We start from the raw sequence: 15,412 nt of genomic DNA, 5'->3' as shown, positions 1-15,412 counted from the left end.
GGCCTAGGAAAGAGCATCTGCACTCTGTCTTCCTTTATCTTGCCCACTGGCCAACTATGCAACATCTATCTCAACAGATGCATACTGAACACAGTAAGTAATAGGGAGGCCTGAGTTTTAACATGCCAAATTTTAATGAGTCACTACAGAGTAATCTATAGTTTGCATTTGTTGCACGGGAGATCAGTGTTCTAGTCTCTTACAAGGTGCTATAATAATCTTTCTTTTGCATGTTTTATTTTATAATAATCTCACACATTCACACTTAGCCATGATTTGCGCTATGTGCAAACCAACCAATAGTCTGCAAACCTAAATTTTCTTAAAGTAGCAGATGAAATAGCATTGTTCAAGAAAAAGGGAACGACAAAGAGCAATTATTCTGCTCAAGTCTATTAGGGAAAGTAGACAGCCTCAGCCTCTCTCTCTCTCTAACTTCAAATAATGAGAATTTATTCACACAGTGTACTTGCGTATTATAAGGGCCAGGTTGATCTTGGGAGATCTAGGCCCCCCAATAAATGACATGCAACATGCTGGAAAAATACATTAGAATTTTCCCTCCAACACAGATCTGAACTACTTTCTTCTTTTTCAAGATGTTTTACAAAGATCAATCAAGCTCTTCCAGCCTTGAAGAAGCCAGCAGGAGATGCCTATTTGGTTCCCCCACTCACAGCATCAAAGCCAACGAGCCAGTTTCTGCCACTCCAGACACAGAGGTTCAGTAACAATATCCATGCCGAGTCAAAAGAATTTCTCAAGTGAAGTGCTACAAATACAGCAAATGCACAGCTAAACCTAACCCTAATCCTAAATCATATCACCACTACCCTGCCTTACGCTATGACACATATGCAAGGTTTCCTTGTGTTGGCAAGCTTCACTCCAAAGAATCACCTAGGTGAGAAAGATTTATTTTTATTCATGATCCAATTCCCTAACAACTAACAACAACAACAACAACAACAACAACCCATATGCACTTAGTAAAAGTATTGCTGCAAAACACCACAATGCAAGAGTTGATTCACACACACTGTTGTGCGGCATGATGGCTAAGGGAAGGGACAGAGCCCACTCCTGAAACTTATGAAGGCAACCCTAGACAACAAGTCATTGTTTTCAGCCTCCACCCCATCATCTAAAATATAGGAATAATACTGTCAGACCTAACATGATTGTAATGATTTATAAGGGTGCTTCCAGACTGCTGCCGTTTTCAGGTGGGATTCAATCACACCTAGAAATTCAGGTTACATGATTAAAGTTGATTCAGTGTTCTTGCAGAACAAATCCGTCTGTAGCCACCACCACCACCTCACTGGACTTTATGCTGTAAGAAAAGTGACAGGAAAAAGGATTGGAAAGCGGGAGATAGCACTTACTTGACAGAACATTGTCTAACCTCTCTGAAAACAAATCAGAACGAATACTCAATAAATAGCCAACACCATCTGACCTCCCGACAAACCTTGTGCAAACAAATCAGTATGAAATGTTCAATAAGCGGGTCAGCTGGAGGTGGCCAAAGATAACAGTGTAAGGATTACAGGCAACTCCGAATAACGCATGATCACACAGATGCGCACAGCTCAGAACTCCGAAGTAGCCCCAAAACGTCATAAAGACGTCATGAAAAGGGGTGGAGCAGGCTTACATGGGCAGAGGTTTGGAGCCGAACCCCTTCACCAAACAAGGATTGCCTGTACTACAAGAACACTGGAAGCTCCCTTACTCAAAGATCAGTGTGCCTTCTTGGTCAGTACCGTCTGCGATGGCTCAGTTTGCATGTAATGCTAAGCCAAACTATGGCTTAGCTCCAGGTAACAAGACAACGAGGGAGCACCAAAGCAGCTGCAATTTTTACTGTAACTTCAGAGCATGTGTTCATGCTTAGCCATGGTTTGGCTTAGTGGTACATGTGAACTGGACCACTGACATGATTTAAGGCATGATCTCTCCCAGCCCTACCTAAAGGTGCCAGGGATCGAACCTGGGAACAGTTGTATGCAAAGCTCTCCTAAACAATGACCCTTCCTACTAGTTTGAACATTTCAAAGTGCTATATACATGCCAAGTATCACTTTTCCCCGCATTGCAACTGACTGCAAAAGCTGCTCATGCAGGTGGTGTACTCATGTGAGTTGTGTTAACATCAGAAGTGGTACTTACAGAAGGTACATAGTGGCTTCTTCCCAGGAGCAGATGGGCAAGAAACAGAGAGTTACTTTTCAATGAAGTAGCTACTGTAATCTTTCAGGACCCATAGTTCCTCCACCATAACACTGCTTATCTGAGTAGATCACTTACACACACACACACATACACACACACACGAGTTATTTCCACATATTAGCCAGTCCATATTCTATCGCACTGAAACAAGCAAATTCTGTGCACAGATTACGTTTGTATCGAAGAGACTTAAGCACACAATGCTCTTGGGATGAGGTCTCTGTTCCCCAAGCTTTATTTCCCAAAAGAACAAAGCTCTGGATTCTCTAATGCAAGAAAAACATTTAATATTTAAACTATTATAATACATTTCAATGTTGTGCAGCAACATATTTTTACTACAATATATTCAAGCATATGGTCTGCTTAAAAAAAAAAGAACACCCAGTCAAGATACTACTTCAATTTTATGATTATTTGGGTGTTGTTTTATTGTCCCATTTTCCATGGATTGTTTTTATATACACAACTCAGAAATTCAAATAATTTAGTGGTATGTAAATGTCTTAAATAAATATTTTGAAAGGACTATTATATATACCCTGATGTGGTATAATTCGAATCCGAGCAACTCTTTACTAAAGCAGAAATGCGCAATTCAGTGCCTCTGTTTTATCAAAGTTTATCCAAACCAGCCTATCCTTGCTCTCTAGACTGTACTGACAGCCAAGCCACATGGACCTCACACATTTGCTACCAAGTCAGAACTCTGAGCCCTAAGACTGACAGGCAGTGTCCCTTGTGGTGTGTGATAACATCAGCGTACAAGCAGAAGCAAGAGCAGGAGGCATCACTCCGTGATCCTCCCAACCAACAGAAAAACCACTACCACTTAGTAGGGCAGGGGTGAGGCAGCATGGCTGCAAGGTTGAGGCTGCGCAGGTGTGAGTACTGGACTGGCTCTGCCAGTGTGCTCGCGGAGCCCCAGCTCACCCCCCCCCCACACACACACCTGCCTTACCCTGCCTCACTAAGTGGCAGCACAACACTAGTCCTGAGCAGAAGAGACTAAACAAAATACTGTACAGTGGAACCTTGGTTTGCAAAGAGTCTGGTTTGCATACGTTTTGGATTACAAACACGTCAAACCCAGAAGTGCATGTCCTTGTTTGCAAACATTTTTTGGATTACAACCCGTTTTGTTTTTTTTGGATTACGAACGATTTTTTGGGGGGGAGGCCCCATTGGCGAAAGCACGCCTTGGGTTACAAATGGACCTCCGGAATGGATTGCGGTTGTAAACCAAGGTACCACTGTACTCCCTGCCACCTTCAAAATGGGTTTGTTTCCCCAGACTGTGAAAAATAACTAACGATGAATGACTGCTAACGAGGAAGTCCTGTGCATGTTTACTCATAATTAAATCCCATTGTGTTCAAATAAATGTGCATCAGAACGCAGCCCAAGAACGTAAGCCAGTAGGCCCCTAGTTCAAGTGAAGGCAGTATTTCTCAGCATCCTACCACTTGCCATATGAAGATATCCGTAATAAAATGAAATCCTCAGTTCGCTGAGAACTGACGTGAAGTGTGCTCTGAAAGCACTTTATAGCTGCTAAATATCGCCATAAGATCAAGATGTCAAATGGACAGCATCTGGTGCTGTTCTGGGATCTGGGGACCTGACCCCCAGAAATTGATATTACAGTAAGCTGCTAGATAAACTGCAAGATAGCCAAGCAAAGTTGCCCACACATCCCGGTAGTATTTCTTTTCTAGCTGTGTCTCGGCAGTCTTCTGCTACCCTTCTGATGCTGAGAGAGCCTAGTGCCACAATGTTAGATGTTAAGAGAGTACAAAGAGTAGTTCTCAATTTGAAAGCCTCACTTATCCAATACTGTGGATTATTAATTAAAGTTATCCTCCAACCAAACAACAAGTATAACCAAAGCTCACTTTGACAACTGGACCTTCATGCACATCATTCAACGGCTCAGCCTGAAGGCATGTTTCTTTAGCAAGCAAATGCCTACAATGAGGTACATCAACAGCTATGACAGTGTGGTATCAGAAAACATGGCATTACTCTGCTCTCTCACACATAATAATAATAATAATAATAATAATAATAATAATAATAATAAATTTTTATTTATACCCCGCCTTTCCCAGCCAAAAACTGGGCTCAGGGCGGCTAACACTAATTAAAATCACAGCAAAAACATAAAAACAATCAATTTAAAATAAATGCTTAACATTGGTGTGGGGGGACCCCAGCAACAGAACTTTGCCAGCCAAACACTTTTCTTTGTTCTCACATAGATTCCTTGGCTAAACTATTCAGGTAAAAACTAAACTAATCAAGCGCAATCAACATTTAAGCAAACAACAACAACCCCTTTTCAAAAAGCTACCATCACTTACAAACAACGAAAACAACAGCCTACAGGTTGCAGCAGATTATATTGTGGAGAAAGGAAACTTTTCAGTTTAGGCCCGACAAAGGGGGTGCCTAAAATAAGCTAGGAAAAGACTACAGCTAAAAATAAACTTTTAATATGTTATGTTTACATCACAACATGGTTTAATTTGAATTTAGTAATTGCACTGTGTTTTAAAAGCAGAAAGTTTCCACCTCCCTAAGAAATAACTATGGAGGGGCCAGTTTCATCGCAGAAGCAACAATATTTTTAGGGGAGCCATTACAGCAGAATGTGATCCAAGGGCTTTTGCAATGTCAAGGAATATCCCTGGGGCGTACCTCTCAGTTCACTAGATTCATGCAGAAAAGCTGCTTCAGGAAGTAGCGCATCTTGAATGAACCCTACAACAAATAAACAAAAACCTACTGTTTTTAAAGACCCACGCCATACAGGAGTTGAAACTGCGGCAAATTCAATGACCCTGTCTATATACAAACTAGTGCAAAATACATTCATCCACTAAGTTCTCGGTCTTCCCTTCTACTGTATTATCTCAGTTATCAAAATATTAGATTAATCTTCATATTCAGGGTCATCAAGCAATTCAAAGCAACCGCACAGCACACTTCTTGGGAAGTAAGTTCAGTAAAAAATATGCGAGGATTTGCACAAGGAGACATATTTAACACTATTTTAAAAAGAACATTTTTAGCCTGAAATGTTTATACTACAGTTCAAGTGTCCTCCTATGGACCACACTAAGGACCAGGTGGTTCTACAACGGAATTTTCTGAGGTACATCTGGAGGCAGTTATCATGAGAGAATTTTCAGCTCAGTCTGATATAATTTGGGAGGGGGATTAATTTGAATTTATCATATATCCTGGCAACAGCAATTACTATAAAATGTTATAAAACCCTCACCATCCCCCAAACGTATGCTTGTGATACTGAAAATAATTAATAATATTGGTCCTAGACTTGTGTTAAGATTTATTAGAAGCTGATGTATGCTAGAAGTTGAATTTTTCTTTCAAGGTAAATAATTATATATCCTAATCTGCTGGTGGAGCATTGATGCCCCTTCCTAAAGCCTCTTAATACCACAAAAACTCAAAAAGGTATAATAGAGTTACACCACTGTTCTTGGCTTCAGGGCAAATAAATGGCATGCGGTGAGCAAGCCTGGGAATGTAACCCTCACAATATTTAATGGGGCTGACTCCCAATTAAGTGCTAATATAAATGTGCCCTTAGAATGTCATCTTATGGACACCATCAGCAGAACTAAGATTATAATCCTTACCTGCATTTACCTGACAGGGAGCCCCAGTAAATTCAAGAGGACTTACTTCTGAGTAGATACAATTAGGTTTATAGCTTTACCTCTGAGTAAAAACACTTAGGAGTATGCTGACAGGTGCTACTTAAAAAGCTATTAACCTTATTCTCACTCATTCCCACACGTCCACTTAAAAAAAAAATAGCCCTTGCACAGCTCAGTAGAGTGGAAAAAGAGAAATCCATGGCTCATCCTGCTTCTGTGCTTGGGGCAGAGTTTGGCACCTGCACCAGCATGGCAGAATGAGCTACCCCCCTTCAATGGTCCTGGAATCTATATGCCTGATCTTGATGAAGTATTGTCTCAGCACATTAGTTAACAGGTTCTAGCCATTAGCTTGTCCTATCCAGTTCCAGAAATACAGTGTTTTTCTACAACATACACACTAGTTAGTTTCAGTTCTGCTAAAAGAGTGTGTCAAACCCTGGCTCGTGCCATCATGAACCCACGCAGCTTCTCCAATGTACATAAAATCTCACAAATGATTGCTGGTAAGTCTACAGATCACATTACAAAACAAATCTGTCAATATGAACTGTCTGCAGTCATAAGTTCCTTCCTTGACAGAAAGTATAGGCTTGTTTGCCAACTTCACTCACTTGTAATCTGCACACATGTTCACAAACCTGGTGCCATATTAACAATTCTCCGAATTACAATTTATGTATGCTTCTTTACAAATGTCAAAAATGCTCATTTATTTTGAAAAGTTGCCCAAAACTTAACTCAAATACTCACTACGCACTGCAACTCCGTGCACCAACACCTTTATCATCATGAAAATCAAAGCTTATGTTGAATATTGATCCAACATCTGGTTATTATGACAGACCTGTTTTCAGCAACACTAAAAGTAAAACTATGATTGTTTCATTCAGCTGTTGCCTTTTCAGCTACAGAATAAGTTAGTAAAAAGAATATGAAAAGCTGACTAGCCTGGACGCAGATGAACAGATATAAGTGTGTACTTACTTGCATATTTAAAACACAGCACTGTCTCAAATTAATAATGGGATAGCCAGTTTCTTATAAAACAAAAGCTGAAGAGAACCATGCAAGTACTGAATGTTCATACATGGAACTATCTCAACACATAGGCCCAATAAGCCTTATTTGTTGTTAGATTCAACATGCTCCACATGGCTGTAAAACCCTAGCCATACAAAAAAAAACACCATGAGCTCTATAACCAGAGCCACACGGAGAGCACGGTACAATAACATATGGTCAGACCCCTGGCCCCTTCCTTACCTTCTTTATTAAGCCTCATCACCTCCCTGCTTTTTCCACCCTCTTTTCCAGCATCTTCTAGCTCTAAACCTGCAGAAGAGAAGCAAAAGTCAAGGGAGAGCAGAGGCAGAGACCGCTATATCCGACGAGAGCGCTAAAGAGTTAAAGGGTGCTCCGCTAGCCAGCGGCTGCAAAAAAAGGCAAGATGCAACAATCGCTGCATCTGCCGGGCAGAAGCATCCCCCAGGCAGGCTTCAACCAGGCAACAAGCATCCTTCCTGCCTCCTCATTTCACACCCAGCCCTCACACAGCAGCACCCTGGACCAGTTCGGGGGGCCCCCCACCCCCTCCCCAAATGCAACGGCATTCTCCTGCCCCTCCCCCCTCCCTCTGACAGACAGCCACCCAGACAGCATCTTCCTCCTCTCTCTCATACAGCCGGAGGTGCCCAGCAGGACAGCACCGGCCGGGCACAGTGCACAACCCGCACACATGGATGGATGGATGGATGGAGGTGGCTGGGTGGGTGGGTCTCCATGCAACTGGGTGACGGGGGCGGGAGCAAACCCCAGTGCCATGGGGGGTCTGTGCAATGCAAGGCAAGTGCAATGCAATGGGTTGGGGGGTGTGCTGGGTGAGAAGAGGAGGAGGAGAAGGAGAAGGAGAAGAAGAGGTGGCAGGGCATGCAAGCTCCCTCGCTTGCTTGCTTGCTCGCTCGCATCCACCCCGCTCGGCTGCATCGCATGTGCGCGTCCGGGGAGAGGGGCGCCTCCGCGTGCCCCCCACCCCACCCGCCGCCCCGCCTGGCCGGTCCTTGTGTGAGGCGGGCGCCCTTACTGTGCGGGGGGGCGGCGCAATGCGTGTGCGGAAGGGCGGCCTCCCGGACCCAGGCGGCCCAGGGCTGGCCCAGGAACGCCTCGGGACTGGGCACGGGCCGCTCCAGGGCCGCCATGGCGCCGCCGCCGCTCCTCCTGCAAGAATCTTCCTCCTCCTCCTCCTCCTCTTCCTCCGTCTCCGTCTCCTCCTCCGCGCCGCTCCTGCCGCCGCCGCCGCCGCCGCTCCTCCTCCCTCCTCGCCGCTTCTTTCCCCCGTTCCCTTCGGCACAGGCGAGCGAGGAGCCAGCGAGCGAGACACGGGGTTCGAGAACGCCGCACGTCATCCTCGGGACGTTCCGCCGCCCACACGGGGGTAGTGTCAGCCCTGGCTTTCCCTATCAGATCGGGCTCCCCGGCTGCTGCCGCCGCGCAGGCGCGGTGCGAGGAGGCGAAGCCGGTGCCCTGAAGAGGGCCGCCTCCTCCCTCCCGAATCCACGAAGAGCGGGCGCGCGGGGCGCGGGTAACGAGCAGGGTGTGAGGAGAACCGTCGTAAGAGTTGCGAGGAGGGTACTCCAACCGACCCGCGCAGTCCAATGCGCGACTAGAAGACCCCCCCCCCCGGTCGGGCCCAGGGGATGAGAGGAGGCACCGGCTGGAATCTCTACCTCCTCCTCAGGTGGCTCCGCTTTGGAGAACCACGCTGAGAGGACTAAGCTTGACAGGTGGGGCTCGGAGCAAGTGGGTTCGTTATTGGGGGGTGACAGAGAGAGCAAGGGGGAGGAAGGGAGGGTCGTGGACGGACGAGGCTCCTTCGCCCGCCTCAGCTTCTGTCCCTTACGGGAGTAAAAAGGCGCGTCTTGGGTGCTCGGCGTTTCTCGCCCTCCGTGAGGGAAGCGGGAAGAGAGACACCTGTCAAAAAAAAAAAAAAAGAACAACACACAACCGAAACCCAGCGCGCGCCGCGTCGCCTCGCGGGTGGGAGGGGGGGGGGCCGACGAAAGTTTTCCTCAGGCGGCGCAGCTCTCGCTCTCGCTTCACAGCAGGGAGGGATCAGTGCCTCTGGAGGTGTTGGCCGAACTTGAGCCTCCCCTCATCGCAGGAGGCTGGCCAGACAGAGAGGCGTGCTGCTCCTCCGGGTTTCAGAATATCATCCCGACGCCGGGAGAGTGGAGGGTTCCCTGCAGGGAGATGGGAGCTCTCTGGAGTAAGGGGAGAGTCCGCTTCTTCGGAGCGCTTCCTTGCTGGCGTGGTTTTGGGTTTCCCTATGGACGGGGATGAAGGTAAAACGCAGTCTGGATGGAGGGAGGGGCATGGGCATAGCCAGGATTTATGGGTTTTTTTTGGGGGGGGAGGACACAGAACCTCAGTTAAGTATTGATTGACTTGATTGGGGAGGGGGGGCAGCTGCCCCTCCTTGTCGTTCCCCCCCCCCCGCCATGGTAAGGGGTTGTTATTTTTTCATTAATATTGACCTACAATGTCCTTTTAAAATGCGAGTTTTTTGGGGGGCGGGACTTATTGGGCTGTTCCTGATTTTATTTTGATTCTGCATTTTGTGTTTTTATATTGTGATTTCATCCCATGAACCTCCCTGAGACCTGCGGGTATACAAATTTGAATGAATCAACAAATCAGCTCCTGGGGTTTCGTCCACCTGGGAAGGCAGCCCATTTAAGAGAAGGAAAAGTCTGTTCCTAAACTTCCACTGCCTTGCAGGACATCTTCAGGAGAATAACAGGCTAAGGAGTCCCTAAGGCGGTTGGGTGGAGCTGTGAACTTCTGGCAACTCCAGCAGCCAAGCTGGTACCAAATGCCTTGCTCTGCTTTCCTTTGGACCACATCAGTGAGGCTGAGAGGGGGGTCTTGCTGTCTGGGCAGCCCAGGACCCCCAGACAAGCTCTCTAGGCTTGTGCCCAGACCCAGTTGAGGTCACTCTGATGCTGCCAACGTAGTGGTTTGACTTGGGAGAGGTCTTTACACTTGGCAACAAAATCACACTTTAAAAAAAATAGTGTGTTTTTCTTCTTTTTCTTTTGAAGCAGGCCGGAGCTACCATCCCGAAATTCCAATGTCATTTTGAAAATGCTCTGAAGTGGTCAGTTAAGTAATCATGGCAGTGGATGAAAATGTGTTGAGAATTAGACTGCAGCAGTTTACATAGGAAGCACCAGGTCAACAGGCAGAGGAAGGGTGGGGTTTGACCTGTTACCGGTAGAGCTTGGTGAATTTTTGGTGGTTCACTGACTGGAGTCTCTTGCAGATTTGGTTTGAGATAATTTATTTTCTCTGTGATACTGAAAATCAGTCAGGGCCTGATTATTAAGATGTACTGGAAGGAAAAGCTATGTTGGTTTTGTTTTGTTTTTGTGAGTTTTATCTTCAGAAGCAAAGAGCAGTAGGATTTACCAGCTTTTGGGAATGGAAACTTAATATTGTAGTTTGCGGCAACTTTTGCTCCTACTGCATTTTCTGTTGACCACTGCTGGACTGCATCTGAGCCCAGTCTCTTTCATACTGGGCTTTCCTTATTTGTAAACCATTTCTCTCCTAGAGACTGATTTTCTGGAGTTACTCTCCCCAAGTCTTTTAACCCGTGTTAAATATTTACTCCTCTTTGTCTGCTGTCTTTCTCGCCCCCACCTTCTTCTATTTCCCCCACGCATAACCTTCTCAACTGGCCATTGCACAAAAATGGAAGATACTGTACTGGAGGGTTTAGATTTAGACTTGTGATATTGCAGTGCATGGGATATATTAGCGTCTGAGAGAAAGACTCAGGCAAGAAAACTCCAGACAGATTTTATGTCCTATGGCACAGATTTATTGAAACTTTTCATCATGTGGAACAGAAGCACAGGTATGAGTTTGGCTATTCTGCTGACAAATACTTTGTGACTATAGCTTTTGAATGGATATGCCTTTTGAATGGACATTTATATCTTGATTTTGTGGGACTTAGAGGAGATGAGAGACATCCTAAATTGCATTGGCTGTGCATTTGGTTGTGACAACTCTTTTCTTGCTGTATTTGCTGAAGGATCTGACTAATTTCATATGCAGCTTAACACACTGTTGTTGTTGTTGTTGTTGTTGCTTGTTGTTTATTTGCTGATTGACCAATACAGCATTTGAAAATGACAACAAATTTAGCAGGGACAGTACAGAAAAATAGATAAAGAAATGCATAAATGCCTGCTGCTTATGCATTTTGGAAAATTTTCTTAACACTGTTATCTTCCAGGCAACACTTTCAGAGTGCTTGGTAATGTCCATCAGGAAACAAGGTCTGGATAAACACTTCCTACAGGAAGTTGCCACTGCCACTTTGGCATTTCCTTCCCTTTATTTGCCCCACCAGCACAAGGGGCTATTTGCCACTTCTGTCATCTCTATTGATGCTTCACATGTTTGTGTGGGTGAGGAGCTGGGATGTGATTTGTCTTCCCATACAAATAAATGCTATTTGGGTTATGAGTGCTTTTAAATTTTAAAATAGCCTGTGTGTGCTATGTTTCCTAATGGTAATCACCTAAAAGGTTAATTTGAAATTAACCAGTTTGACCTGGCATTTTATCCATTCATTATAGAAAAAATTTCTGCAGAAAAATATAGTAGTAAGACAATGTCCATTCCATATTACTCTTAATATACACATTCATATTTCTTTTGGTTTGGTTTCTGCTCAAACAGGGCTTTGAAACATTGCAGAAACTGCAAGTCTTGTTTACTAGAGGCAAAGGTGGGGTGAATATGCACAGCACTGGCAACAGACCCTCTTTCTCCCTTCAGCTCCTTGTCTCCAGGCTAAAGCTGTGGTAGGAAAACATGATTTCTCTCAACTCTCCAATATCAGAATTTGCCTTTGTTAATATGGACTGTGATTTCAACATAAAACAAGTCTTTCTGTAACATATATGATGTTTTCTGAGTGCAATCAATTAGATATTTTAGTCACATACAAACATTTCAGGTTTTGCTGAAGCTGAGGTCAGCTGGAGCCTGACAGAGACGCTTTGCCTTTTCTTACCCTAGCAGTGCGAAACTTAATCGCTGCCCCATTAAAATGAGCTAACACTGTGTGGAGTCCCTGCTCAGACTGTGCACTACAGCTGTAGCATTCTAAAAAGAATGAGCTGTGATTTTAGTTTTGCCTTCAGGCATGGCAGACTGGAGAGAGTTTACCTTTTCAAAATTGGATGCTGTTTTCTGCCCAAAGCTTTTCTTAGTGGATTCAGAAAACGAACGAAGTGCAAACACTCAACCATTTTTGACACCTGTTTTGCATTGCAAGGAATCAGAGGGGTTACTAGTGGAGCTGGCTTTCATTCTTCTGTCCTGATAAAATGAACAGTTTATAACAGTATGGACAGATGAGCACAGATGTAATTCTGCAGGAAGATAATCTATTGTCTCTTTAAAATCAGTATGAGGCTTACTCAGGAATTAGCATTATTTGTCTGCTAGCATTTCCTGAGTCTCAGGGAAGATTGACAACCACATTTCTGGTAAAGTATAAAACCATATTGACTCCCCAAAAGGAATGGATGGCGGTACACAATGCACAGGAAGAACCAGGAAAACCCCCAGTCCTATTAGCCCAACTCACACAGGAGGGAAGAATTATTTAAATACTGAAAGGAAGAGTCTTTGAAGCATAATTGCCCTAGTCCATGATAAAATGCGGGGAGAGGACATGCCCAAGCCAGAACATGCTTATAAGGTGTAGCAGTTCAAGCAGATGAACTTGAAATCCCTAGTTAAAATCTCAGCTCAACCATAAACAGAGACTATGTACACATCATTGTTTACTCTGGCTCCAGCGAAGTACACATGATGTTTGCCATATCCTATAGCTCAGGCATAGGCAAACTTGGCCCTCCAGATGTTTTGGGACTACAACTCCCATCATCCCTGATCACTGGTCCTGTTAACTAGGGATGATGGGAGTTGTAGTCCCAAAACATCTGGAGGGCCAAGTTTGCCTATGCCTGCTATAGCTTCTTGAGAAATACTCCTGTTTGATGTGCTTTCCCTTAGACCAGCTTCCATCCAATTTGAAAAAATAAGCTGTGGTTAAGCTAAGGTGTGTGCATTTCAGGCAGTTGTGCATGTGTAGATGACAGCTTCATTGAATTAGAGTTTAGCTTAGGGAAACAAATCAGGTCATGTGCATCAGGTGAATACATCCCCCTCCCTCTCTGGTGTTGAGCAACATAAGAATGTGACTTGAAACATGGGGGGTGGGGGGACGACCTTACTGTGTTTCAAACCACTAATGTGTACGTTGTCAGACTGTGCCATGGACAAGTCACTTGTTGACTTCAGCTTCTCATCTGTAATATGGATATCAAGCAGTGTCAGTACCAGGCTATTTTGTACCCTAGGCAAGACTATTTGTACCCCTCCAAAGAAAGGCTAACACCAGTTTTCAAAAATGTAGAAAAAAATGAAAAGCACAAAACTTGAAACTTCTGAATTTATTTTAAATTGCAATAATAAGTAAAAGAGGTGGTGACCATTTTAGGCATGTCCAATTGACAGGTGATCACCAATGCATAGGGACCCGGAAGAGGGAAGAATGAGGGTGGGGCAGGGCAGGCTTATGTGCACTCACATGCACTCTGTCGACACACGCGGAGGCCGGGAACAGAAACGCCACATGAAAAATGGTTGTTGCCTGTACAACAGACTTTGAATATCTTTCTCAAATGCAAAATAAAATGTTTTAGCACACAAATAAGTTTGAATAGTCTTGTGATTTGTGATGTTAAAATTTAAATTTCTTTAAAGTTCCAATTTCAAGCCCATCAAATTCTCACTTTGCCTGCCTTTTCCTTTGTAAATTCTGTCACCAATTCCTTCAGGTCAAGTGCTGATGCTTGGGCATCTTCAGCTGATATACTGGTAGTTGCCAAGCCACCTAGTCCCTTTTGCAACATGTTAGTTTTTATAAGTTTGAGCTTTGAGAAACTGCATTCAGAATATTAAATAAAGTAAAATAGTACCAGAAATTTAAAAGCTATAAAAACCTACCAGTGATTGGTATAAAACTGTGCCCCTCAAAGGTCCATACTGCGCCCCTCTGAGGTCTGTGCCCTAGGCAGCTGCCTACTTGGCCTGATGATAGCACCGGCACTGAGATAAAGGATAATTAAACTGATGACCTTGACTGCAGCACTTCAGTAAAAATTGAAATAGCAGTTTGGTTAAAGAGAGTTGCCCAATTCAAAGCTGGTGAACACTCATATAAATGAGGGATTGCCTCTCATGTGTCTGTCTATCAGTCAGAGGTCCTTCTTTTTGGTTTCCCCACTGTCTAAGGTACAGTGGGTGGTTACATGGGAAAGGGCATTTTCAGGATGGTACCCCAGCTTTCGAATGCTTCCATCAGAGAGGTTTAGTGGGCACCCACTTAAATTTGTTCCCATGCCAGGCAAATACTTGTTTGTTTCCCCAAGTGTTTTAACTTTGGTTGACCTGCATTATGGCTCCACATTTTGTTTTAATGCTGCTGTTGTTGTTTTAAGCTTATTTTATTGTGTTTTTAATATGTTATTGTAAGCTGTCCTTATAATATGATTGAAGAGTGTGTGTGGGTGTACGTCTCACAAGGCAGGAGCAGTCAAGGCAGGTGTTCTTTCTCCTACATATTTCCTCCAGCTCATAGGGATAGGTAGATGATAGAAGCAGGGAATGAACGGGCACAGGAATCTGCACCTGCCTTGTTATATCCTCACTCATTGAAAGCTCTGAAGGTTCTGAATATTCTCTGGCTTCCCTATTACAGTATTAAGAGATCAGAAGTGTGTCTTGGGATTTTATGCTTTCTCCTCCAGCACTTTCCTTCTCTTCACAGCAAAATATACTATATGTGCTGCAATGCTAATGTGATATGTTGCAGAATTGCACAATTCTCTTGGCCTAGGAAGTGAGAATTCCTTATAGCAGTGTTTTTCAACCTTTTTTGGGCAAAGGCACACTTGTTTCATGAAAAAAATCACGAGGCACACCACCATTAGAAAATGTTAAAAAAATTAACTCTTTGCCTATATTGACTATATATAAAGTAATTTTTCAATTTTTCCCACGGCACACTAGGCAACATCTCGCGGCACACTAGTGTGCCGCGGAACAGTGGTTGAAAAACACTGCCTTATAGCACTAGATGGCGATATTCCCTAGCTCTAAGGCAACCTAGTTCTAGTTTTCTCTAGAGTTCTGTGGCAGAGATGCACAGCCCCAGTTTTGTTATTTGTGTACAATATGATCAGGTACAGCGGACCTGCAGAGGTCAGCAGAGGACAAATTGAAAATAGAAAACGGATTTTCAGGTGCTGTGTGGATGACCCCATGGAATCTGTCACGTCATGGAATCTATCATGGAATCCCTCGATGGTGATTTCCCCCCCCTTTTTTTTCATAAT

The 15,412-nt window shown here is 44.2% G+C and overlaps 1 protein-coding gene across 1 annotated transcript in view; it reads right to left on the bottom strand.

The window, feature by feature from the left end:
• The window catches only part of ATXN7L1 (ataxin 7 like 1), a 91,781-nt gene extending 83,635 nt beyond the window's left edge, over positions 1–8,146 (bottom strand). The window contains exons 1-3 of the mRNA XM_033161417.1: positions 8,011–8,146; positions 7,194–7,262; positions 4,939–5,001 (exon numbers count right to left, since the gene is read on the bottom strand). Coding sequence (XP_033017308.1) covers positions 4,939–5,001; positions 7,194–7,262; positions 8,011–8,125 — 247 coding nt within the window. The 5' untranslated portion in view covers positions 8,126–8,146. The remainder of the gene's footprint in view (positions 1–4,938; positions 5,002–7,193; positions 7,263–8,010) is intronic.
• Positions 8,147–15,412: the final 7,266 nt, after the last annotated feature.

This window comes from Lacerta agilis, chromosome 10 (genome assembly GCF_009819535.1).
Source record: "Lacerta agilis isolate rLacAgi1 chromosome 10, rLacAgi1.pri, whole genome shotgun sequence".
Taxonomy (NCBI): domain Eukaryota; kingdom Metazoa; phylum Chordata; class Lepidosauria; order Squamata; family Lacertidae; genus Lacerta; species Lacerta agilis.
Note: the sequence above shows the minus strand (reverse complement) of the source record. Positions and strands in the feature narration are given on the sequence as shown.